Source organism: Marmota marmota, unplaced genomic scaffold (genome assembly GCF_001458135.2).
Source record: "Marmota marmota marmota unplaced genomic scaffold, marMar, whole genome shotgun sequence".
Lineage (NCBI taxonomy): Eukaryota > Metazoa > Chordata > Mammalia > Rodentia > Sciuridae > Marmota > Marmota marmota.
In genome coordinates, this window is record NW_025999977.1 from 15,677,910 (window position 1) to 15,704,211 (window position 26,302).

Consider the following 26,302-nt stretch of genomic DNA (forward strand, 5'->3'; position numbering starts at 1 on the left):
CCCCACATCCCTCCCTCTCTTTCTCCCCCGCCCTCACTCTCCCTGTCACTCTCTCACCCTGAAGAATACATTAGTTATTCAATAAGACAGACAACACTTTATTATGTTTTCCAAGTGACATGAACTATGTTTAGATCCATCAAAATATGATTGCATTTAAATCCACATAACAACCCTAGGAGATAGGTAGGAGGAGGAGGAAGAGGAAGAAGAGGAGGAGGAGGATAATTCCTTTTTTACAAACAAGAAACTGAAGTACAGGAAGGGTAAGCAACTCACCCAGGTCACATGTTTAGAAGGTGAAAGAGGTTAAGATTCAAACCCAGGCAATCTGTTGTCAACACTTTAACCATGAAGCAATACCTACCCTCAAGTTTACTTTCATGGATAAATTAATGACTACGTAAATAAATTAATAAGGTGGAATGGCAGCATAGGTTGTAACAATAAGTCTGCCTGGGCATAACACTGAAAACTAAGCTTCCCAGATTGACACAAGAGGGAGCATGTGATAAGTACAGAGACAGGGGAAGGAGTCACACGTTACAAGGGAATAAGAACTTAATTTACTTTATGTTAAGTGAAATAAGCCAAATTCAGAAGGTCAAGGGTTGTTTATATGTTTTCTCTTATTCTCATACACGGAAGCTAAAGAAAAAAGGAAAAGAAGTAGAATAGAGGAAAGACTCCCGGGAGTGAGGAGAGACAAGAAAGGGGTAATACTGGGAACTGAAATTGACCAAATTATGCTATATTGTGTATGTGTATGAGTATGAAAAAATGAATCCCACAATTATGTACAACTATAATGCACCAACAAAAATATGGAGAAGGGGGAATGGAAGTTTATTTAAGGTATAAGATGAAGAAGTGGAGAAAAAATAAAGTAGTAAACAGAAGTTAATGAGGCTAACCAGGAAGAAAATGTTTATAGACCACACAAAGCAGTTTTGGTTTTATCCTGCAGATTAAAAACTTGGGAAGCTACTGAAGAATTTTAATCACAATTATACTTGTGATTTAGAAACCTCCCTTTGGCAGTTGCATAGAGTAATGTTTCTTAAAGTTGAGAAAGACTATGTTCTTTCAAGAGAGAAAATTCTCAGGGACTGTTTGTTAATACTTCTAATTAAAAAGTTACTTAAATATCTACAAATATTTAACAAGATATAGACTCATTATTCTTGCAGCTTTTTAGATAGTCACAAAAGTAAAATAAATGTATATACTGTCTAAACCAATTATAAACCAAATTACATTTTAATTAAACAATTTAATGCAATGATGTTTTACTTAAATGAAATTGGTACTCAAAGGATGCAATGGTATTATTTTGATGCAAGTTCATTTGAGTATGAAAAAAGAGAGAAGAAAATCTGAGAAATTCTGCTTGTCGACTTAAACTGTATAATTTTTAATGTCTTTCAAGAGTCACAAATTAAAAAATTCATTTTAAATTATATTGTGGCTGTGGAATTATATGTGACAGAATTATACTTCTAGAATTTGACATCTTTTCAATGGATCGTCTTTTCATGAGTCATAGTTTCGGTAATTACAACCACAAAAATTTGAACATTATATACTTTTGTTTCTAGGCTAATCTAAAAATACGTAAATATTTTGTGTATCATCTGTATGAAGGCTTCATAACAAAATTCTGCTGCAGGATTTCAGTGCTGTGTTGCTTCTGAGTTTATAATTCAATTACAACTATTCTAATTATTTTGAATCTGTGTGATGAAACAAAGGTGAGCTCTTTAAATAAATGCTCCTTTCCAGCAATTCTGACTGGATGGAAGTTAACTGAATCAAGGGGTTCTGAAGGCAAGAAAGTAGTTAAGTAAATTAAAAAAAAAAAAAAAAAGGAGCCAGGCGTGGTGGCACCCATCTGTAATCCCAGTGGTTTGGGAGATTGAGACAGCAGGATCGAGAGTTCAAAGCCAGCCTCAGCAGAAAACAAGGCTACTAAGCAGCTCAGTGAGACCCTGTCTCTAAATAAAATACAAAATAGGGCTGGGGATGTGGCTCAGTGGCCTAGTTCGCCTGAGTTCAATCCCTGGTACATGCCACCCCCACCCCCCAAAAAGGAAAGAAAATTAGAAGGAAAATTAAGAAAAGACTGATTGAGCTGGACATAGTGGCACATGCCTGCAATTCCAGCTATTAAGAAGGAGGCTGAGGCAGGATACTCACAAATTTGAAGCTAGTCTGAAAATTCATTGAGACCCTATCTCAAAATGAAAAATATAAAAAGATCTAAGAATGCAGCTCAGTGGTAGAGGGCCACTGGGTTCAAATTCCAGGGCTGGGGGGGAAAAAAGTTGACTCAAAGCTGAAGCTGACTGTATGCCAGGTTGTGTAATAAATATCTTCTATCCTCTGTGACAATACTAAAACTAAAACTCTGCAAGGCTCATATCATTATCTATTTTTACAGACAAGGAAACAGGCTCAAAGAGAGACACACACAACTGGTGAGAAAGACAAGTTTAGAATAACCTGGGACTAAATACCTGTTCTAAACTATTAGGCAACATTGCATGAATGAAAACATAGTACTTAGGCACATTATTGAAAGGTGACTTAGTATCTTTACTTTATAAATCCTAAGTCATGTTGAATTATTGCAAGTATATCCTGATAGATTTGTCTTCAGGAGAGGTTTCAATGCATTGGTCTTGAAATCACTGTGGCAACATAAGGTAAAGTCAAAGATAAAAGAGGCAAAAGTAATTTTAACACTAAATACCCATAAACAAAGCTAATGATAATTCCTTCTCAAGCATGGAAGTCCAAAATCAGTAAAAAGAGCTCCTGAAAAGAGAGCCTTTTTTAACAAATGGGGCTGGGGAAACTGGATATCCATATCTCTCACCCTGCACAAAAGTCAAATCAAAGTAGGAATTAGAACAGAAACTACGCAAGAAGAAAACACAGGGTCAACACTTCATCATATTGATGCAGGCACCAACTTCCTTAACAACACTCCTAAAGCTCAAGAAATAAAATGAAGGATCAATAAGTGGGATGTCATCAAAAAGCTTCTACTGGAAACGATGGTGCATGCCTATAATCCCAGTGGCTATGGAGGCTGAGACAGGAGGATCCCGAGTTCAAAGTCAGCCCAACAATAGTGAGGTGCTGAGCAACTCAGTGAGACCCTGTCTCTAAATAAAATACATAATAGGGCTGAGGATGTAGCTCAGTGGCAGAGTGCCCTTTGGGTTCAATCCCTGGCACCAACAAAACAAAACAAAACAAAAAACTTCTGCACAGCAAAGGAAACAAGAACACGAAGAGAGAAACTGCTTCAGAATTGGAGGGATTAATATCCAGAATATATTTTAAAAACTTCAAAAAGCTTAACACCATAAAACAAAACAAATAACCCAATAAATAAATGGGCAAAAGAACTAAACAGACATTTTAAAAAAGAAACACAAATGGCCAACAAATATATGAAGAAATGTTCAACATTGCAAGCAATCAGGGAAAGGCAAATCAAAATTACACCAAAATTTCATCTCATTCTAGTTAGAATGTCAATTATCAAGAATACAAATAATAATAAATGCAGGTGAGGATGTGGGGGAAGGGAAGGTACACTCTACATTGTTGGGGCTACAAATTAGTACAATCACTCTGGAAAACAGATGGTAGATTAAAAAAACAAGACACTAGGCCACAGCCCCAGCTGTGGCTGTGGACCTAGGCAACGGGTAAGGAACCGGCATGCGGCTCCCTTCTTGTCACAAGGTATCATTTCCAGACAGCCCAGATACATATGTAACCACCATATGACCCAGCTATCCTATCCCCTTGGTATTTATCCAAAAGAACTAAAATCAGCATACTACAGGGATAGAAGAAGAATGAGATTCTGGCATTTGCCAGTAAGTGCAAGGGACTGGAGAACAAACATCATGCTAAGTGAAATAAGCCAGATTCAGAAAATCAAGGGTCAAATGTTTTCTTTCATATGTGGAAGCTATAACAAAATAAGAGGAAAAAAAGGTGTGTGTGGGTGTGTGTGTGTGTATGTGTGTGTATCAAATATCATAAAGATACATGGAAAATCAGTGGAGTAGAAGAAGATCAAGAGGGAGAGAGGAAGGATGGGAAAGGGGAGGAAATGCTGAATGAATTTAGCAAAATCACATTTATGTACATAAATAATATACTGCAGCGGGCTGGGGATGTAGCTCAGTGGTATAGCAAGCATGGAGCCATGGGTTGGACCCTAGTACCACAAAAATAAATAAATAAATAAATAAAAAGGAAGAAGAAGGTACCTTTGAGAAGGTAAAAATAAATAAATATACCTTTATGTATATAGAGAAAGCACCTATAAAAAATAAGTTAATTAATCAGCAAAAGGAAGATCAACAGACCAGAGGTAGGCGAATTGGGGGAGAGAAGAGGGAAGGAAGGGTAAAGGGGATACTGAAAGGAGTAAACTCAAGTCCATGCATGTATGATTTTGTCAAAATGAACCCAACTACCATGTGTAACTATAATGCTATAATAACAAAGAAAAATAAAAGAGTTGGCTTAGAAAACATTAACATTTAACCAAAAGGGGCAAAAAAATGAAATGCTGAATATTAGCAACGAAAATGAAGATGAATCAGGAATGACACTATAGATACTTAAAAATATGATATGGGAGTCAACGAGAAATAAAATTAATTTACTGGAAATCAATTAACAACAAACCTTTACAGTAACATATTTGCTATGTGGAATCTATAAAATAGAAACCGGGGCGGAGGAGATGTAAGGATCTCTTTCCATGGCGGGCCACGCAGTTATTAATTCACAGAGCCAAATAACAGTGTGTTATCCAGTGACTTCCACTATTACTATATTTACTTATTAAAGGCTTATATTATTTAAGGACTTTCTTTCAAACTACGATAGCTACACGCGCACGCGCGCATTTTTTATGTATTTGCCTTTAATTGGTGGGTAAACGGAAAGAGCGCAATCGCACTCTCAGAGGTTTGACCCTCTCTAGTCTTCGTAGAAAGCGGACAAGGTATCCGCTTCCCAGAGGTTCCTCCAGCACCGCGGAAACGAAACTGCACCAGGCTCCTCCCCGCGGACTGGGAGAGAGCCAATCAGGGCACAGCCCGGGCTGATCGCGTGCTGGGTGTCATGGCGGCCTGCAGTCGCTGCTGCTCTTGCCTCCGGCTCCGGCCGCTGGGCGATAGTCCCCTCCGCATGCCCAGGCGGAATCCGGCGCTCACGTATTTGCAGATGCGAGCACTATCGGGTAGCGTGGGGTCCCGAGCTGTGGCTGTGGACCTAGGCAACAGGTAAGGGACGGCGTGCGCTCCCTTCTTGTCCCAAGGTATCCTTTCCGGCCAGCCCAGATACATTAATCTTCCTGGTTACAAATCCGTCCGACGTCTCTTTAACCTCTCTTTACCCCAAACCTAAATTCCATATTTCCTTTTCTGAATATGGAGCCTGTCTTCTCGGACTTTCCTCCATCCCGCTCTGCCTTGTGACTTTGCTTATTGAATCTTTCCTTCCTCTGTTCGGGATTCTTTTCTCCAGAGCCTGTCTTTCCAGCTGACATCTATTCTGTTAATTTTCAAAGACCCTTGGGCGCTGAAGTGGGAGGCATTCCACCTTGAGATAACGAGTTGACTATGTGTGCACTCGTCATCCAGCCCAACTGATTGCCTAAAAGTGTGGCCAGCATGACCCTGGAAGGAAATGGAAAGTCAGGTTATTGAACGCCAATTATATGATGCACGCAATATTTTTAAACCTATAGTAAAGATGCTATCACCCTCATTCTATAGTTAAGATAACAAAAAAAGCTAGGTAACTTTCTCAGAGTAAACCAAGCTAGATGGATTGTGAAATAGTGTTTCTTATTAAGTCCATAGTTTTCCCAGGGGTCCATTTGCTGGAATTCACATTGTTATGGGGAGACGCCTCAGAAAGCATTCTAAGTCCGAATTTCAAATCAAAAGAGATCTTTATTTACCTGGCCAGAGACTTTCACCCACCACAGAGACTCAAGCTCTGTGGGAGGACAGCATCTTCCTGGTCCATCCAAAGAGAATGTGAGCACAAAAACCACAACTCAGTGACTTGCTTTTTGTCATGTAAGCTAGCTAATCATAGAAATTAAAACATTGGTAAGTGGGACCTTTGGGCTCTAGGCTGGACTGTAATTTTCCAGTCAGCAAGCAAGAAGCTAAAATAGCATTAGCTTTGCAGTTCAGCTGACCACAGTCCTGGGTTCAAGCAGGTGCTAGATAGTGGCATCTTGAAATTGGGCAGGAGTCGGTGGACGAGAATCTACAAGGGCATTCACACCCAGGATGTAGTTCACCACAACCACTGCTGCATCCTAAGTAGGGTACAATTTGTGGGGTACAAAGTACAGAAAGACAGTTTTTTAAATAAGAAAACAGATTTTATTTCAGTTTCTCAGAAACAGCTCTTTTAACAGTGTTTTGTAGAAGACAGCAAAATGGAGTCTTAGGCTTGTCTATGACCGTTCTTGCTTTAAAATTGTCTTATCTCACTTATCAAAATCTTATATCTATAATCTATATTTTTACTAATCTATAACCTATAATTTACACTCTTATTGATGTATTTATCAGTTCACACCACAAGAACATGAAAAATCACTTTTGATGTGATCGTTTTTCGAACAAACGAAATTGCTAATGCATACTTTTATTATCTAAAAATTTTTATTGCATTTTAAAAATATTTTGACCCTAATTCATACCAAACAACAACAACAAAAAAACTGGCTTAGAATCCAGAGCCACTTCCCTAATTTAATGAATAAACAACAAACTAATTACTTCACAACATGGGACAAATGATCAGACAGGATTTGATCAAGAGTATGCAGACTTTTCAGCAAATATTTTAGGCTTTGTGGGCATATTGTCACCCTCTCAATTCCTCTTTGTGTGTATGTGTCTTTACAAAACTTCTAAACATTATACAAAAATTTTCAGTTGAAGAACTCTACAGAAACAGGCCATAGGCAGTAGTTTCCTTACCTCTAAACTAGATTATCTCTAAGACTCTTTCTACCCTTGGTTAATTCTGATTTGGGGGGGAAGAGGAACTAGGGAAAGGATATCTCTTCCATTCTTTAAGGACTGCACATTCTTGCCCAAAGATAAACCCTACAACATTTCATTCAACAGACACTTACTGTGATCTACTAAAAGCAGTGACATCCATAATTCCCATAAGTAATCTACTTTAATTCATTTATTAATCAATCTGGATCTCTTTTGAAGTTATTTTTTTTTAATATCTTTATTTATTTATTTATTTTTAATGTGGTGCTGAGGATTGAACCCAACGCTTCACACATGCTAGGCGAGCACTCTACTGCTGAGCCACATCCCCAGCCCCCTTGAAGCTAGTTTTTTGTAAATGTGTGCCATGTGTTGAAAAATACAACTCAATGAGTTTGATACCTGCTAGATAAATCAGTTCATCTTTGTCTTAAGTTTGTCACTTGCAACATTTATTGAGTAGCCATTATATTCCAGATACATTATATTTAATATATTTTTTAACACCATGGGAGACTATATACTATTGTGGTAGGTGTTTCCAGATAGTATGTTTAATGCTCATAGTGCCTTTGAGGCAAGTGTTTAATTTTCATTTCACAAGCTTTTATTGCACAACTGCTATGTACCAAGAACTGGAGATATAAGGTCTGATGAAGAAATGAAATAAACACACATTCACTGGAAAATCATTGTGGGGAAAGATAAGAATAGGGCACTAAGGGAGTACAAAGCATTACTTTTCCTACCCCAAAGCTTGCAATTGTTGTGAATTTTGAAGGATAAGGAGGAATTATCAGTAATTCAAATAGTAAGGAGAATAGCAACAGAAAAATTGGAAGGTACTATCATAGAAAGGTGAAATGGCATTTTAGTAACTATAGATAATTCACTATGGATGTAGCAAACAGTAAAAATCTGAATCTAAAAATTTTTACAGAGTCCAAAGCCAAATCTTAAAGTACCTCCACCCCTCATTTTTCAGTGGAGGCAAGTATTTTTACTGAATATTTCTTGGTGGAATTTTTAGGAAGGTGGTTACATTCTATATCATCCTGCAATATTTCTAAAAATGTTCTTTAAGTACCTCTTTTTCCCTGTAGTTCTACTTCCTGTGTGGCTCCTCTCTTCTCTCCAATTCCTTATTTAGCTGCCTCCTCCTACTCTTCTCCCCACCAATAAGATCTCCCTGCTCATCTTATCATCCTTTTTATTATTATTTATTTTTTCAGAAGTGTGTTTTGTTTAGGTATTCGCTTACGTGGTTCAACATTTAAATAGCATGACAGTCTTCCATACATTTCCATAGCCAGGCAGTTCCAACCCCCAGAGGCCGTCCCTATATTATCAGTCTTCTATATATTTGGAAATATTTTATGCATGTAATATTGAAGAGTCAGTTGGCTGAGAGTTTGCTGTAGTTAGCTTTTTTTTTGCTGCTGTGACTGAAAGATCTGACAGGAATAATTTTAGAGGAGGAAAAGTTTATTTTGGCGCTCACTGTTTTCAGAGGTTTCAGTCCCTAGAATGTGGCTCCATTCCTTGGGGCTCGAGGAATTTAACCCAACGCCTCACACATGAGGTAGAACATCATGGCAAAAGAGTGTGGCAAAAGTAGTGGCTCAGGCATCGCTTTAGGAAGTAGAGAGCTCTGTTCAACAAGGACAAAATATATACCCCAAAGATATGCCCCCAGAGACCTATCTCCCCCAGCCACACCATGAATTACCTATAATTACCAACAATCAGGGGATTAATGCACTATTTATATTAACCTTCTTATAACCCAATCATTTCATCTCTAAACCTTTTTGTATTGTCTCACATGAGCTTTTGGGGAACACCTCATATCTAAACCATCACAGGTAAAATGAACCATGGAGCAAAAGTAATAACAGAATTTTACCAAAAACAACTAAAAGTACATAGACCAGAAAAAAACTATAAGTCAGTTTAATCCCAGCTGAGGTTGTGAGATAAAATGATAAGCAACCACCTGTTTTCTTTGCCTAATATAGATTGTACAGCCAGGGGAAATGGTGCACACCTGTAATCCCAACAATTTGGGAGGTGAGGCAGGAGGATCCCAAGCTAGAGACCAGCCTCAGCAACTTAGTGACAATCCGTCTCAAAATTAAAAAAAAAAAAAAAAATTAAAGGGCTGGGGATGTAACTTGGTAGTAAATCGCCCCTGGATTCAATCCCCAGTACCAAAAGGATGATGATAATAATAAGAAGAATGCTATGAACATTCATGTACAGATTTTTGTACGGATGTATTTTCATTTCTCTCAAGTATATCCAAAGGAGTAGAATTGCTGGGCCACTAGGAACTCTTTATTTAATACTTTAAGGAACTGCCAGTTTATCTCATGAAGCTAGAACACCATTTTGTATTCCCACCAGCAGTATGAGAATTTCAGTTTCTCCACAGTCATACCAACATATATTACCAGTTTTTTTGAGTACACCATCCTACTAGGTGTAAAGTGGTATCTCATTGTGATTTTGCTTTGCATTTCCCTGGTGGATAATGATATTAAGCTTTTTCTCATGTATTAATTGGCCATTTGTATATCTCTGGACAGATGTCCCTTCAAATCCGTTGCCAATTTTTTAAATTGAATTATCTTTTATATATATATATATACACACACACACACACATGTATTTTTTATAGAGAGTGGTGATGTGGGAGGGCTATTTTATATTATTTATATTTTGGGTACTAGGAATTGAACCCAGAAGCTCTTTACCACTGAGCCACATCTCCAGCCCTTTTAATTTTTTATGTTTTTTAATTTTGAGACTGGGTCTTGCTAAATTGCTTAGGGCCTTGCTAAGTTGCTGAGGCTGGACTTGAATTTGCCATCTTCCTGTCTCAGCCTCTGGAGTCTCTGGGATCACAGGCATGTGCAACCACCCCTAGCAAAACTGAGTTGTCTTTTTATTCATTTGAAAGAATTTTTAACATTCTAGATGTAAGCCTCTTATCAGATATGTGAATTGCAAATGTATTCTCCTCCTCTGTGGACTTTCTGTTACATTCTCAATAATATCCATTGACTCATGCCAAGTTTTTAATTTTGATGAAGTCCACTTTATTTTTTGTTTTGTCAGTTATGCTTTTTGATATCATATCTTTTTAAAAAAAATTGTCTAGCTCAAATTTATAAAGATTTACTGCTGTGATTTTTTTTTTTTTTTTTCAGAATTTTGTAGTTTTAGTTCTTTTAGTTCTAGGATCCATTTTGAGTTAGTTTTTATCTTTGTGTGATGAAGGAGTCCAAATTCATTTTGCATGTGTATGCATATGAATATCCAGTCATGCTAGCACCATTGCTTGAAAAGACTATTCTTCCACCATTAAATTATCTTGACACTTTTCTCAAACATGAAAGTCTTTATAGGCAATATTTAGTAGTTTATATTTTGCCCTGAAAGCACTGAGGGAAATTTTATAAGATTTTTTATTTTTTTAGTGGTAGATGGACACAATATCTTTATTTATTTATTTGTATGTGGTGTTGAGGAATGAACCCAGCATCTCATACCAGCAAGGAAGCGCTCCACCACTAAGCTACAAGCCCCAGCCCCTTATAAGATTTTTAATAGGGAAATGATGTAGTTTGTGTACTAAAAGGTTACTGTAGTCAACAAGGCAAGGGATGCAAAGAGATTGAACTGAGATGTTAAATGGGAATTAATATTTAGAAAGGCACTTGTTTTCTGTGCCCCTAAAATACTTTATCTCACATTCAGGTTTGTCCTGTACCTTCTTTTTATCTTCTATAAGCAGCTCCGCTTGTACATGAATCTCATTCTTTTTATTTTTTTGCTGAGGGAAGAGGATTTGTGAGGCTTGATAGCCTTTAGTTCTCTGTTACAATCTTGGATTATTTTATATGCTACTAAGTCATTGTGTTGAATTTTTATTTTTAAACAGAAAAATAGAAATATCCTCTGGGAAACTGGCCAGATTTGCAGATGGCTCTGCTGTAGTACAGGTAAAAATCCAGGTTTTTAGAACTTCATCCTAAAAATATTTATGGATATTGGTACTGAATCTTTATGACATCATATAACTTAGAAATGTGATATTGGGAATTAATTCAGACACTAAGGTCTTTCCCAGTGTCAAAACCAGAGTCAGACCTGAATGTATTAAATGACCTTGACGATCCTTTCCAAACATGGGATTTTATTATATTTTTGTTAATAGAATCTGTTAGACATTTCTAGAGAAAGTAATTTCATTATTCTCAATAGAACAGTGAAATTGGAAATTTTTATTATATACAACCTAAATTTCCTCATTAGAAATAGAAAATATGATTCAATTTATTTGGTGTGACTAAGCTATCAGTGATCCCCCTTTGTCCTTTTCAAAAATTTAGTGACAGTTCTAATGCTGATCATGCTCATATAGAAGGGATGGTGCCAAGCTGGGTGTACACGCCTGTAATCCCAGCAACTCAGGAAGCTGAGACAGGAGGATCACAAGTTCAAAGCCAGCCTCAGCAACTTAGTGAAGCCCTGTCTCTAGATAAAATATAAAAAAGGGAAGCCCCCTGGGTTCAGTCCCCAGTACAAAAAAAATGCAGCGGGTGGGGAGAACCAAGAGTGGACTATTTGTGAATAATCATCACTTGGAATAAGACATCTCTTTGCTTAAAAAATTTTTGGAGTGAGTATTCAGTTGCTACTTAGATGTTAGTGTCTGATTTCGAAGGTATTTACCAGTGTTTATGTTTTAAGTCAGGTGACACTGCAGTGATGGTCACAGCTGTCAGTAAAACAAAACCTTCACCTTCCCAGTTCATGCCTTTGGTGGTAAGTAATTTGCTAATTTATCTGAACTGTAGTTATAGCATAAATGTAGAATTTGTAATATTTTTCCATTTTCTTATGAGTACAAAATATAAACTTTGTTCAGGAAAAGGTCGTCCTTAGTTGTTTGATACTGAATCGTTAAGAGAGTTTGAATGGATTATTTTATAACCACTTTTCATGCTAGTAGTAAACATTCTTTAGACTATCCAGTTATATGAGTTGATGAGATAAGTGAATAAAGTGCATGAGTGCTCTGATGACAAATAAGCAATGAATTCATTGCCTTCATGGGTTTCCCTTCAGTATGAGTCTACAAGTGTATGGTAAGTGAAGAGAGCCTTAGGATGTTAAGGCTTCTTTCTAATATGAAAGGGAATGCAGTTATACCTAACAGTTGATACAAAAAGTCAGTGTTTGACAGAATAAGCCACTGTGGAAAGTAGTGAAGCTAGGTAGTCATCTGACTGCTAAGTAGAAGACTTTTTAAAATAATTGGCTGAAACATTTCTTTCTTTTGGGGAGAGGTACTGGGAATTAAACCCAGGAACACTTTACGCTGAACTGTATTCCCAGCCCTTTTTAACTTTTATTTATTTATTTTTGAGACAGGGTCTCACTAGGTTGCTTAGGGCCTCACTAAGTTGCTGAGGCTAGCCTCAAACCTGTGATCCTCCTGCCTCTGCCTCCTGAGTCACTGGGATTATAGGAATGCACCACCCCGCCCAACTCTGGCTGATATATTTCTATAAACTCTCCTTTCCCTAAAATATACAAAACTTTAAAAGTAAATTAAACAACCTTTACTCCTAGTCTATAGAGTATGTTGTTAGCAAACTCAAGAAAATTAGTATTTATATAATAGATTTTGTGACATGGTTTTTATTAAAAAAAAGGAATCATACAAACCTTATTTTTTCATTGCTGTTGCAGGTTGACTACAGACAGAAGGCTGCTGCAGCAGGTAGAATTCCCACAAACTATCTTAGAAGAGAGATTGGTTCTTCTGATAAAGAAATTCTTACAAGTCGAATAATAGGTAAGATATCAAGATAGAGGCATTAATGCTCTCAGATATGCCAATGTTTCTTTAATTTTCCTTCATTGCATGAGTGCCACTAAAGATTATCTACTGTCTCTATTCTCTCACTTGAATGTAGTCTTCATGAGAGAAAAAAAAATGTCTCTTTACCTACCAAATCTTCTTTAACTTGTACACTGCTTAGCACAGAACAGGTATTCAACTAGGTGCAGTGGCACACATCTGTAATCCCAGCCATTCAGGAAGCTGAGGCAGCAGGAGTATCACAGGTTCAAAGCCAGCCTCAGCAACTTAGCAAGACTCTAAGCAATTTTATGGAGAACCTGATTCAAAAAAGGCAGGGCTAGGGATGTGGCTGAGTGTTTAAGTGCCCATGGTTTCAATCCCTGATACCAAAAAACAAAAAAGGATAGGCATTCAATAAATATTTGTTATATCTATTGAGCATATGAATTCCATAGCTCATGCCTCTTCTATGTTGATCTGTCCCTAGTATTTTTCATTTTTTTATGTTGAGAATAGTTATTCCTAAACATGATATGTATCAACTACTGACATGTGAATAATCTTCTAAGTCTTTGACAGTCATAAATATAAATATAGTTTATAGTTCCCATACCCAGAAATTGGTAGTTGATGAACAGACACAAACTACCAAGGTGCCATTTTCTTTTGGTCTGCTCTTAGTCCTAATTGTCTTTCCTCTGCTTAGTGTTAGGTCATGGTCTATTATTAATTGAAGGATTGATATTTATCAACTTTCCTGTTAGCAAATCAATCCAATGGGTTTGGTTTTGTTTTGACATATCGAACAACTGGCAATATTATTTCAAAAGTTTTGGACTCTAAAGCAACTCTGTCAATACTATTTAATGTCTTTTTTCTTTCTTTTTGGAGATCGTTCAATTAGACCTCTCTTTCCCGCTGGCTACTTTTATGATACACAAGTAAGTTCTGTTTTATGTTATTTGTTTCCAGGTCAATCAAAACTTATTTAATCTCTGTAATTCTTCTTTGGCTAAATATTATAAAAAATTTTGGTAGTGCTCTTGCATTTTACTTTTAAGTCATGTTTTAAAAAAAAAAGATAATACTTTTGAAAAGCTAACATTTACTTGGTATCAGTTGGAGCTGACACCTAAATTCTGAGGAGTCAGCTAACCAGGAATGTTGGAAAGCACTCAAGGCAGTGGAAATGGGAAGCTCAAAAGCCCTGAGGCATGGGCTGGGGATGTGGCTCAAGTAGTAACTTACTGTGCTTGCCTGGCATGCGTGCAGCCAGGTTCGATCCTCAGCACCACATTCAAAAAAAAAAAAAACAAAGATGTTGTGTCCGCCGAAAACTAAAAAAAATAAATATTAAAATTCTCTCTGTCTCTCTCTCTCTCTAAAAAAAAAAGCCCTGAGCATAAAGAAATTATCTTTATTATTGGATCCTCTGAAACTCTACCTCATTACATTTTAATATTTTCTGATTATTAGCTCATAATGATACATATACTTTAATTAAGAGTACTTAATTAAGTAATCATTTTACTTACATGAACTAAATGTGTAATTGTACCTTTGCAAGGATGTCACAGCTTCAGGGAGATTCCTTTTTTTCAGTGCTAGGAACTACAAGGGAAATTACTTCCTTAAGAATATGACATAGACAAAAAAGAATTTGACATAGGCATATCACTGCAGTATTAAGCAGTTCATTGATTTGTTTCATCTTTACTTATAAACAGATAATAGAAATATGTAGCTAAGATTTGCTGAATACTTGCAATGCAACTGGTATTGTGGTAAATATTTTATATACAGTATTTCTTCAGTTCTCATAGAAACCCTTTGGGAAGATGCCATTATTTTTCTTTCTTAAAGTTGAGAGAACTTTCAGAGTTTAATTTAACTAATTTACCCAATGTCAAGGATTTAGTTAAATATAACCAAAATTAACCATGCTTTTAACATGTAGTATTCCTATATTTTAGGCCAAGATAGTCCTCTCAAATCAAATACATTTGTTGTTAAGTACTTCAAATTTTTTCCCCTTCTACCAGGTCCTTTGTAATCTGTTAGCAGTAGATGGTATTAATGAACCTGATGTCCTAGCAATTAATGGTGGTAAGTATAAAAATAGAGATTAAAAGGATCACTGTTGATTTTTGAAAAATAATGAAATATTTTAATTTCAGCTCTTATTTTTTCCTTTTTTTTTTTTTTTTTTTTTTTAAAGCTTCTGTAGCCCTCTCATTATCAGATATTCCTTGGAATGGACCTGTTGGTAAGTTAGGCTATGAAAATAAAAATCTGTATTTATGTTGTTCTAATAGTGGTAAGCATGTTTTAGCAAGGCTATAGATTTATTGACTCTGATTTATTACTTCTTATGGGGTTGATAATCCAAGAGTCCTTGCAGGTCTTTGAGACATTCTGATCCTTGCCTGCTTTTAATAGCAATGTGTGAAGATGCTCCATTTAGATTTAATGTTCCTAGATATATTCACTTTTTAGTGGCCTCTTTTTATAAAAGAACTTTTTCTTGATTTGCACTTGAAAATTATCAGAGCACACAGTCTTTCAGGAGAAAACAAACAAATGTTTGTAACGGATAGCTCTTATAAGTTGTAATCATAAATATAAAAATTATTCATCAAATAAATGATTATCAAGTATCCTAAATACAAGCTAGTGAGCTAAGCACTGAAGAAACAAAGACAGACTAGCAACACAAAGACAAAAGAAACTGTTTTTGCTGTTAGCTTAAGTGAGAGAGACAGATAATTATTTGCATTATTGTGTTAAAGACATAGCTGAGGTGCTTAGAAAATGATAGGGAAGGTCAGGTTTAGTTTTGTGGTTTTGATTTATCAAGGAGGGCTTCTTAAAGTAGCCAGCATGGAGGTTGAACCTCAGTAGGATCAGATGTAAACATCTTTTTTGGAGAGAGTACATTGTAGACCAGAAGAGCATTCAGCATAACTGAAAATGTGTAGAAGAAATGATATACTTGAACAACTCACTGGATCTAGAAGGTGGGGTAGGGTAGGATGTTCTGTGGGCTTTTAGTACCATGAGAAAAAGAGGAATTTTGTTCTGTGGTCACAAAAAGGATTGAAGCCATCACTGGAATAATGCCTTGAAACAATTACCAATATTTTAATATATTTTAGGGGCAGTACGAATAGGAATGATTGATGGGGAATGTATTGTTAATCCAACAAGAAAAGAAATGTCTTCAAGTACTTTAAATTTAGTGGTTGCTGGAGCACCTAAAAGTCAGATTGGTAAGTAGTTTAAGTACCACATTTGTTCTAGATTTTACTCATAAGTTCTTGATTCTTAAGAAATGTTTTTAAACTCTCTTGTGTTGGGGACCGCAAATCAAGTCAAGATGGCGCCTGGCAGTTTGCCAGGAGGTTTGTAAGGCAACGCCACCAAGCCATTAAGATGGTAGGGATTCCTTATTGGCCGATTGCTATAACTGGATGATGCTAATTGAGTCAAGCTGTGTGTAACCAGTTAGGTATATATACCTCTGCTGTTTTGCAATAAGGCGGCTCCTGCCACCTTGGGTGCCCGCTACCTTGAGTTCCCGCTCAGTTCCTGCTGAGTTTTCCCTACAATAAAGCAGTTCCCGCTTCAACCTTCAAGTTGCTTGTCACCTCCCATTTATTCTGCTCAGCCGGACTGCGGCACTCTTGCATGTGTATTTTCAGTAACAGTGAAGATTTTTGTTTTATGTCTGTCATATTTTAGCAGAGCCTTTACTTCTTATCACATAATACTTAAAATTACAGAATGTTATGCAGTTAAAATATACAAAAATCTTTAGCCAGATAATTTCAGTAATTATTTTTAGACTAAATTATTTTTAAACTGATAGCTTAACCTAAAAATAGAAGTTTTAAATCTGGTAACAAATTATTGTTTATTGGTTTAAATATTTTCATTTAAACAATTCAGCCATCGTAAAGCTTCCTTGATGTCCTCTAAGGACATCTAGTAAATGGAAAACCAGTAATAAAGTAGAAGAAATACACTAACAATGAGTCACTTTCACTTATTTCCTGTAATAAAAATGTCATTAATTGCATGAATGAAAATTTTGGCCTTGTTCTAGTCTATGGAAGGAGAATAGACTTTAGCAGTTAGAATGACTTGGGTTTGAAATCTTCCTTTACCACTATAATCATTTGACTTTGAACAAATTAGAAACCTTATCCATTTATTCTGCTATAGAACTTTTGATGTCTCTGGACTTTTTGACATTGCATCTTCTGATGTGGCTACTTTTTTTGGGGGGGTACTCCGGATTGAACTCAGGGGCACTCAGCCACTGAGCCGTATCCCTAGCCCTATTTTGTATTTTATTTAGAGACAGGGTCTCACTGAGTTGCTTAGCACCTCGAAGTTGCTGAAACTGGCTTTGAACTCAAGATCCTCCTTTCTCAGCCACCCAAACTTCTGGGATTACAGCCATGTACCACTGCGCCCAGCCTCTGATGTGGCAACATTTTGATGAAACATAAACTACTAAATTTTTAGTACTTTTTTGTATAAATGCGTGAAACACCTCATTTCTAGCTACTGTTATGTTGGTCAGTAATGAAGTAGAAGTAGGCACTGTATGATAGACAAAACACATAGGAATTGTATGCTATCCACATTATTAGCTTGTGTTGTTAAACCAAATAACAAGGCTTAAACAAGATGGAAATTTATTTTTCTCTCAGGTAAAAGAAATTTAGAGTTGGTGAGTCCAAGACAGTGATGGTGGCTCCATGTTGTCTTAAGAAATCCAGTCTCCTTCTGACTTTCTGCTCTGCTACCTTCAAGGTGTGGCCTCATCTTCATACTTAACAATCTTACTGCCAGAGCTCTTGCCAACTTAATCTGTCTATAGGCAGGAGGAAGATCAAAGAGTGGAATAGCAGAAAGCCATGTGACCGCTGACTGAGTCACCCTGCCTTATAAGGTGTTTTCCCAGACATCCCCACCCAGCAGTTTCTTTTACATCTCATTGGGCATAACTGTGGCACATCATTGATTGCAGAAAAGGCAAGGACATGTTTTTTTAATTTTAACTTCAGAGAGTGGGATTTATACCACCAGGAACTATACTAATGTAAAGAGAGTATTCCAAAATTTAGGAAAGCCATGAGTAACAGATGATCCCTACATTATAAATGAGCATCTTGAAAAGAGCCTCCATGAAAGTACTTGTTAACTGTTTAAAGTTCGCTTGATCTGCATCTGAATTTTTTTCTTTAAAGTTGTGTTTTTCATTTACTTTCAGTTAGTAAATTGATCCAGTTACTTTACAGGATAGTTGAAGACAGAAGTCAAGGTTTGCAAAATGACAAGTAGTGTTTCTAATAAGCATAATAAAATTAATACCTGCTATTGTCATTAAGATTAAAAAAAAAAACCTGTTTCTAATTGTTATTATAATCCCAATCTATATTAGAGTTGATCCACTCTAATTTTAGTAAACCTTGGAGGAAGAACAAAGGATCTTTGTGGCATCTATGGTGTGCTGTGGAAACACCATAAGCAGCCTTTGAGCTAGCTGTTCTCACCTTTTGCTCCCTAGATGGAAGAATGAGACTCTAGAGGCTAAGTGAACCTCAGAGGGTAGTTTTAAATAATTAGGAGAGGCCGAGGATAATTCAGAACCAACCTGTAACTAGCTTCAAGAATTACCAACCTACATTTTTTGACTTTCACACACTATTTCCATAAAGATATTCAGCCAGCTTTTTGCTTTTGTAAAGTATACCAGATATGTATTTTGACCCCCTTTTCATGCATTATGATTAATACCGCCATCATGAAACTTCTGGGATACAAATAATAGTAATTGCTACCATATCAGTACTAAAATATGTAGTAGTCCAAATCTTTAACCAATTTTCTGCACAGTACCTTTTGGGTGCTTGTTTTTAAACTGGTACATTTGATATTACTTATCATTCTGTGTGTGATAGGATATAACTCAGGAAAAAGTATACCAACACCATGTTTTTAGATTCTGTGTCTCAAATTCATAACTTTAGTTAATCCTACAATTCCTTCATCTTCAGTTACTAAAAATAGTTAATGGCTTAAAATAATCATTTTAACAAAGTTTTTAATTTAATTTTTTTTTATTTGTGACAATGTTCAGTAGAATAGTCTGCAGTGAAGGAAATATTTCCTATCTGAGCAGATAGCTAATGAGTAGTTGCAAGGTGGCTAGAGTGGGCAAACAAATTTTTTATTTTGTATAATTTTAGTTAAATTAAGTGCAAATAGCCATATGTGACTAGTAGTTACCATGTTGAACAGCACAGGTCTGTGGATCCAGAACTATCAGAAATTGTCCTTTAAAGCATTTTTTAAAAGGAATTGCTTTGGACCCCTAAAGCTCAGGAAATAATGCCAAGAGCTAATAAATGGGATGGCATCAAATTAAAAAGCTTCTGTACAGCAAAGGAAACAATTAGGATTGTGAAGATAGAACCCACAGAATGAGAGAAAATATTTGCTAGGTACTCCTTCAACAGAGGATTAATATCTAGATTATATAATCTAAACACCTCAAAAAACTATACCAAAAAGTCAAATAACCCAATTAATAAATGGGTGAATGAATTAAACAGAACCTTCTCAAAATGGCCAACAAATACATGAAAAAATGTTCAATAGCATTAGCAATTAGGGAAATACAAATCAAAACTATGCTGAAATTTCATCTCTTACCAGTCAGAATAACAGTCATCAAGCATACAAACAGTTAAAATGCTAGACAGGATCTGGAGAAAAAAGAACACTTTACACTGTTGGTGGAATTCTAAATTAATACAATCACTATGGCAACCAGTGTGGAAGCTCCTTAGAAGACTAGGCATTAAACCACCCCACCATATTATGACCCAGTTATACCACTTCTCAGTATTTATCATGAAGAATTAAAGTCATCTTATGGCAGTGAAACATGCATACCCAATGTTCATAGCAGCACAATTCACAGTAGCCAAATTATGGACCCAGCCTAGGTATCCATCAACAGATGAATGGGAAAAGAAAATATGGTATATATACACAATAGAGTTTTATTCAGCCATAAAGAAAAATGAAATTTTGGCATTTGCAGGAAAACTCTGGAACCAGAGACAATCATGTTAAGCAAAATAAGGTTAAGGGTTGTATGTTTTTGCTCAAGCAGAATCTAGAGAGGAAAAGAAAACAAAGGTGGGAGTGGATCTCCTATAAATCAAAGAGAGATCAGTTAAAGGAAAGGGACCAGGGGGTGGGAGGAAGGGAGAGAGGAGGGAAGTGCTGGGGAGGAATATTGGCCAAAATGTATTGTTATTTTGTGTGCGTGTACAAATATGTACCATATGGTTACAAATATGTAACCATAAATCCCATTAATATAAACAACTATAATGCACCAATAAAAAAATGGAAAAACAAAAAGATAGTACAGGGAAGTCAAAAAGGAATTGCTTTAAGGCTTAATTAGTGAAAACAAAATTTATTTGATGAGTATTTTCCTTTGCAAATTTTATTTTTAAATAAATTTATTGAGATAGAACTTAAATATATTGAATGCAAAAAAATAAAATAAAAAATCAATAAGTGGAAAAAATATATTGAATGCATTATATTTTTTCTATCTCCAATTAAATTCTATGAAAATGAGAGGATGTTTTAGAAGTACAGATGAGAAAAAGGTGTGACCATCTCACTATCATGACATCAGAGGAAGCTGTTTCATGCCTGGAGTGAAGAATTGAAATCTTTCCCTATCTGGCCCTCCCTGACTTGTAATACAATTGTTTTAATGTTCCTCTACATTCAGAACACTACATCAGTCAGTGTTACTAGTTTTGCTTTTGCTTAAACCACCAAACATGATTTAGAAAACTCAAGAAAGCCTATTTTATTTATCCTTATTTTTGTTTGCCATGTTCTTTTTCTTCTTTCTTTTTTTTAATATTTATTTTTTAGGTGTAGATGGACACAACATTATTACTATTTTCTTAGGGTAGGTCTGCTGGCACCAAATTTTCTTGGTTCTCGTTTTTTTTGAGAATCTTAATTTCCCCTCTTCCCAAAACTCAACTCCTAAATATTTTCACTGGGTATATGATTCTGGGTTGCCAATTCTTTTCTTTCAGCACCTGTAAAATGTGAACTACTTCCTTCTGGCCTCCATGGTTTCTGATGATGATCTGCTAGTTGAATTGTTTTCATGTATAGAAGTTTGCGATATCACTGTCTACCTTTCTTGGGTTTGCATTCTTTTTTTTTTTTTTTTTTGAGAGAGAGAGAATTTTAATATTTATTTTTTAGTTTTCGGCAGACACAACATCTTTGTTTGTATGTGGTGCTGAGGATCGAACCCGGGCCGCACGCATGCCAGGCGAGTGTGCTACCACTTGAGCCACATCCCCAGCCCCATTATTCGGCTTCTTAAATCTCTAGGTTTATGAATGCCAGAGTTGGGGAGTTTTCAGCCATTTTTTTTTTTCCAGTGCTTTTTTGAAAGGCCTTACCTCCTTCCTATTCTTCCATGACTCTGATAACACAAATGTTTGATCTTTTCACGGGATTCTACTTGAATTAACTGATGAAATTCCTATATAGAAAGTACATAAAGATTTTGCCAGGTGCTATGGTGCACACCTGTAATCCCAGCAGCTTGGGAGGTTCAGGCAGGAGGATCTCTAGTTCAAAGCCAGCCTCAGCAGCTTAGCAAGGCCCTAAGCAACTCAGTGAGACCCTGTCTCTAAATAAAATATAAAATAGGGCTGGGATGTGGCTCAGTGGTTGAGTGCCCCTGACTTCAATCCTTGGTATCTCCCCCCCCCTCAAAAAAAGAAAGAAAGTACATAAATATTTTTTTAATATCTTAAAAGCAATGATTTGGATAATAAATCTTAATGATAACATGATGTGGTTAAATATATGAGATATGTCTATGCATTTTCATGATCTTTGACTTTATACAAGTTGAAAGCCACCAGAATTGATAACACTATTAGCCAGGAGGCTGTTTAGCTTTTCAGAATGCAAAGCCAGGGCTGAATGGCAAATTTAAATACATCATAACATGGTAGAAGCCCATTCATTTTCCCACCTGTGGAAGAATTAGACAATGTGAGGAGTCAGAATTAAGTAGGAGGTCACTTCAGATAATTGTTAAACGGTAAACATTTATTGGTTACCTAGTATGTTATATGTTTTTAAATTTAACTTAAAAATGTACATTAAAAGTAAATGCTATTGTATACTTTGAAAGATTGAGTTTTGTTAATAAAGCTAATACTAAAGTTACTAAGTTTTTTATTTTCTTTTTCTTTTTTCCCCCTGGTAATGGGGATTGAATCCCCTCTGGTAATGGGGATTCAACACTGAGCCACATTCCCAGCTCTTTTTAATTTTTACTTTGAGATAGGGTCTTACTAAATTGCTCAGGGCCTTAATAACTTGTGGAGGCTGGCTTTGAACTTGTAAAGCTCCTGCCTCAGCCTCCTGAGTCACTGGGATTACAGATGTGTACCACCATGCCCAGCTTCTGTTTCGGTTTGGATAGGAAATTCCTCATTAAATTTTAGGAGAATATAAACTTAAATGTCAAGACTTCTTTATTCATCTATTGTACATATTTTGGAAGTAGGTTGACTCTAAGGAAAGAAATTTTTTAAAGTGTATATATCACCACAGAATGAAATTGATCTGTATTATTTGTCACATCATGGTACTTGAAATGCTGTATTGATAAACATTTCAATGACAATTATCATCTTTTGTTTTTGTTTTTCTTAGTCATGTTGGAAGCCTCTGCAGAGAACATTTTACAGCAAGACTTTTGCCATGCTATCAAAGTGGGAGTGAAACACACCCAACAAATAATTCAGGGCATCCAGCAGTTGGTGAAAGAAATTGGTGTTACCAAGAGGACACCTCAGAAGATATTTACCCCTTCACAAGAGATTGTGAAATATGTTCATAAGTAAGAACATCTGTACCACAAAATATCAGATTGTCACCAGATTTAATTTCCTTTAAGGAAAAAATTTGCATGGAAGCACTACCCATACATTACTTCAGAAATAACACTTTTCTGATTTAGATATTGATCCTCTAAATTCCTGTCCAATGTCTAAAACAGGAAAAACCCATGCTCTTCCAGGAGAAATCTTAAATGTGGGAGAGACACTTCTTGATCAAGATATACAAAATTCCTGTATCTCTCTCTGCCCAGACAGGAAAAAGAGAATAAGCATAGATATTTGAATATCTAGGAAATTGTTGAATTTCTCAAAAAGAAATCACGTATAAACTACTACTATTTGCCTAGTATTTAGAACAGTGCCTGGCACACATGAATAAGTCTCAGGTGGAATTAATTAAAAAATTAAAGACAAAGCAGGGGGAGCATAGTACATGTATAAGTGATTTGCCTTGAAAGGTAAAGATATTTGTGTTCCCATATCATAAGTAGTAGACAGATTAGCAGTGATAAACAATAGTATGTCCATATTTTTAATTCTTAATGAAATGTTTATAAATAATTTGTAGTTTACTAAGTATTTGTTTCACTAATAATAGAAATTAACTCTTGTTTCAAATATTATTATGCTAACATTTATTTTCTATTTTAAAAAGACTTGCCATGGAGAAACTCTATGCAGTTTTTACAAATTATGAACATGATAAAGTAGGTATACCTGAAGTTTGTCTTGTACAATTGTTCCAGTATTATTTTTTGTCATAACTCATGTAGTTTTGTTTATGAATTGTTATCCTATTTTTATTAAAAATCTCCAGCCAAAAGTCTTGAGTAAAAGCTTACCTGTCTGCTTCTCCATTCTTCTATTATTAATTAATACAACTTTTAGGGAAGTCTGCAAATACATTTGAATGAAAAACAAATAGTATTTCTTAAAAATCAATGACAAGATCTAATCTCTTAAAGAATATTGTCATTAGAAAAATATGAGTACCCTTACAATATAAAAATAGAAATGTTAAATGTTATCATGTTTTATATAATAACTGAACCTTAACTTTCTTTTAGATTTCCAGAGATGAAGCTGTTAACAAGATAAGATTAGATACAGAGGAACAACTAAAGGGTGAATTCTGTTTTTTCAATTGGAAAAAAATTGAAGGAAATAATATAGTTTTGGTTTTTTTTTTCAGTCATTGGTAAAAATTTCTCAGAAAAAGTCAGTTATTCTCATTGCTCCTTGGTTTTATCTTAAGTAAATTTGTGATAATGAAACATCACAGGGTTAAACTAATTTCTATAAATATAGCTAACACAACAATTAATACAGAGTAAGCACCTAGTAAATATTGAACATGAAATGTTTGTATCTTTTCTGTGTCATATTTTTCCTCTAAAATGGATAGCATTGCGTCCTGTCATTTGAAACCCTAAAATATAGCTTTTAAAATTCCTGTTTGATCTGTGAAACTGCAGTACCAGTAATACCTGGTCTATGAAGATTAAATGAGTAAATCATTTACATTTGTACCTGGCACATAATCAATCTCATATAAACTGAATACAAAGGAAGTGTGAGAGTTCTTGTTAATTTTTTCACTGACATTCTCTCACAAGAGTGTTTATCTTATTTTAAAACTCTGCTATTAGCTATGATATTAATGCCATTATCTGTATTAATCACTGAAATACTTAGTCTTTTGTCACTACATTTCATCTTGTTTTTAAGAATGAAAAGCTGTATAATTCATGTTATCTTGTTTAAAAAGAAAGGTTTTATGAGTTTTTTTTTTGTATTATATGTCATTATTTTCTGAATTGGTAGTATAACATTGTAAGTATTTTGTTACTTATTCTTTCCATGTTCAACCCAGTTAAAGCATAAAAATTCATATTGAAGTATAATATTAAAAGTTATTCTTGCCTGATGAGATAGGATACTTAATATATTATCTCTTTTTTTATTGCCATTTCTTATGTTCAGTTTACTTTAAAGTTATACATTTATTTAGTAAATCAAAGACTTGAGAGAACAGTACCTAATATTTGGTATAGCCAGAAATGGCAGTGCACACCTATAATCCCAACTACTTGAAAGGCTGAGGCAAGAGAATCATGAGTTTGAACCCAGCCTGGGCAACATCTCAAAAAAAGAGAGAGGGCTAGGGTTGTGGCTCAGCGGTAGAGCGCTCTCCTAGCACTTGCAAGGCGCTGGGTTCGATCCTCAGCACCACATAAAAATAAACAAATAAAATAAAGGTATTGTGCCCAACTATAACTAGAAAAATATTTTTTAAAAAAAGAGATGGAAGGAGAGACAAGGAAATTAATGAAGTAAAATAACAATATTTAAAAGCATAAGCCATTGAGGCAGACAGATCTATATTCAGGTCACAGCTGTAATAGTTATGTCTGTGTTATCTCAGGCAGTTTACTTCCTCAAGCCTTAGCTTTTTCTTCTGTAAAAAGGGATAATAATAAATTTACCTCATAAATTGTTATGAAGATTAAAGGCATTTTTAAAAAGCAACTTGTGAAGTGTCTATATGAAAGCACTTGGTAAAGTTAACTGAAAAACTTGTTGTTTGGAATTTGTAATATATAAAGAAAATTATTTCTTAATTAGAAGATTAAGTAAAAGTTCTCAAGGCAATAAAGAGTGGGATGACCTACTCTTAATATTGTCAGTTAAACCTTTTAACAATATGGTTGACTCGGTGTATCAGGTGACATGATATAAGCTAACTAAGTTCCCAATCACAACACGTTTAAGGGATTAATATTTGGTGAGTCTCACTTGCTTGAGAACATTTGATTTATCTACTTTTGTTTGCCTGAGGACCAAATACTCAGTTAACCCCCTTGGCTTACTCCCTTAGTAATTGATTTGATTCTGTGAACTTTGGAGAAATCTGCCTTTCAGAAAAGAAAACCTTTGTTTTGATTTCTTTCTTTTTTTTTCCTCCAGAAACATTTCCAGATGTCGATCCATATGAAATAATAGAATCCTTCAATGTTGTTGCAAAGGAGGTTTTCAGAAGTATTATTTTGAATGAATACAAAAGGTAAACATACCCTCTTGATAGAAGTGAAGTATGTACTGTTTCTGCAAGTTACCTTGAAAGTGGCTGTTTACTCAAAGGAAGGAACTGATTTTTAAGTGGAAAGTAAAGAATAATAGTTATTGTGTAAATTGTATCAAAGAAAGAATATGTGGATATGTGACTCTCTTGGGCTTTGTGTGTCCAGCCATGCTTCACAGCCTTGCCTGAACATCATAGTTACCTGCAGATGTGCAGTAACAGTACTAACAAAACAGTTACATAGGCCACAACCCCAGACGTTTTGATTCAGTGGGATTTA

General features: G+C 35.5%; 1 protein-coding gene across 2 annotated transcripts in view; it reads left to right on the forward strand.

Annotated features, from left to right (window-relative positions):
* The first annotated feature begins 5,115 nt into the window (after positions 1–5,115).
* The window catches only part of Pnpt1 (polyribonucleotide nucleotidyltransferase 1), a 45,530-nt gene continuing 24,343 nt past the window's right edge, over positions 5,116–26,302 (forward strand). Inside the window, exons 1-12 of one of the 2 annotated variants that reach the window (XM_015479654.2) lie at positions 5,117–5,321; positions 11,020–11,080; positions 11,832–11,906; positions 12,837–12,942; positions 13,843–13,892; positions 14,994–15,057; positions 15,170–15,217; positions 16,107–16,220; positions 22,753–22,939; positions 23,596–23,647; positions 24,008–24,065; positions 25,908–26,004. In XM_015479654.2, the coding sequence (XP_015335140.1) occupies positions 5,161–5,321; positions 11,020–11,080; positions 11,832–11,906; positions 12,837–12,942; positions 13,843–13,892; positions 14,994–15,057; positions 15,170–15,217; positions 16,107–16,220; positions 22,753–22,939; positions 23,596–23,647; positions 24,008–24,065; positions 25,908–26,004 (1,073 nt within the window). In that variant the 5' untranslated portion in view covers positions 5,117–5,160. Of the gene's footprint in view, positions 5,322–11,019; positions 11,081–11,831; positions 11,907–12,836; positions 12,943–13,842; positions 13,893–14,993; positions 15,058–15,169; positions 15,218–16,106; positions 16,221–22,752; positions 22,940–23,595; positions 23,648–24,007; positions 24,066–25,907; positions 26,005–26,302 lie in introns of both variants that reach the window. The other variant, XM_048804312.1, reaches the window with a different exon arrangement.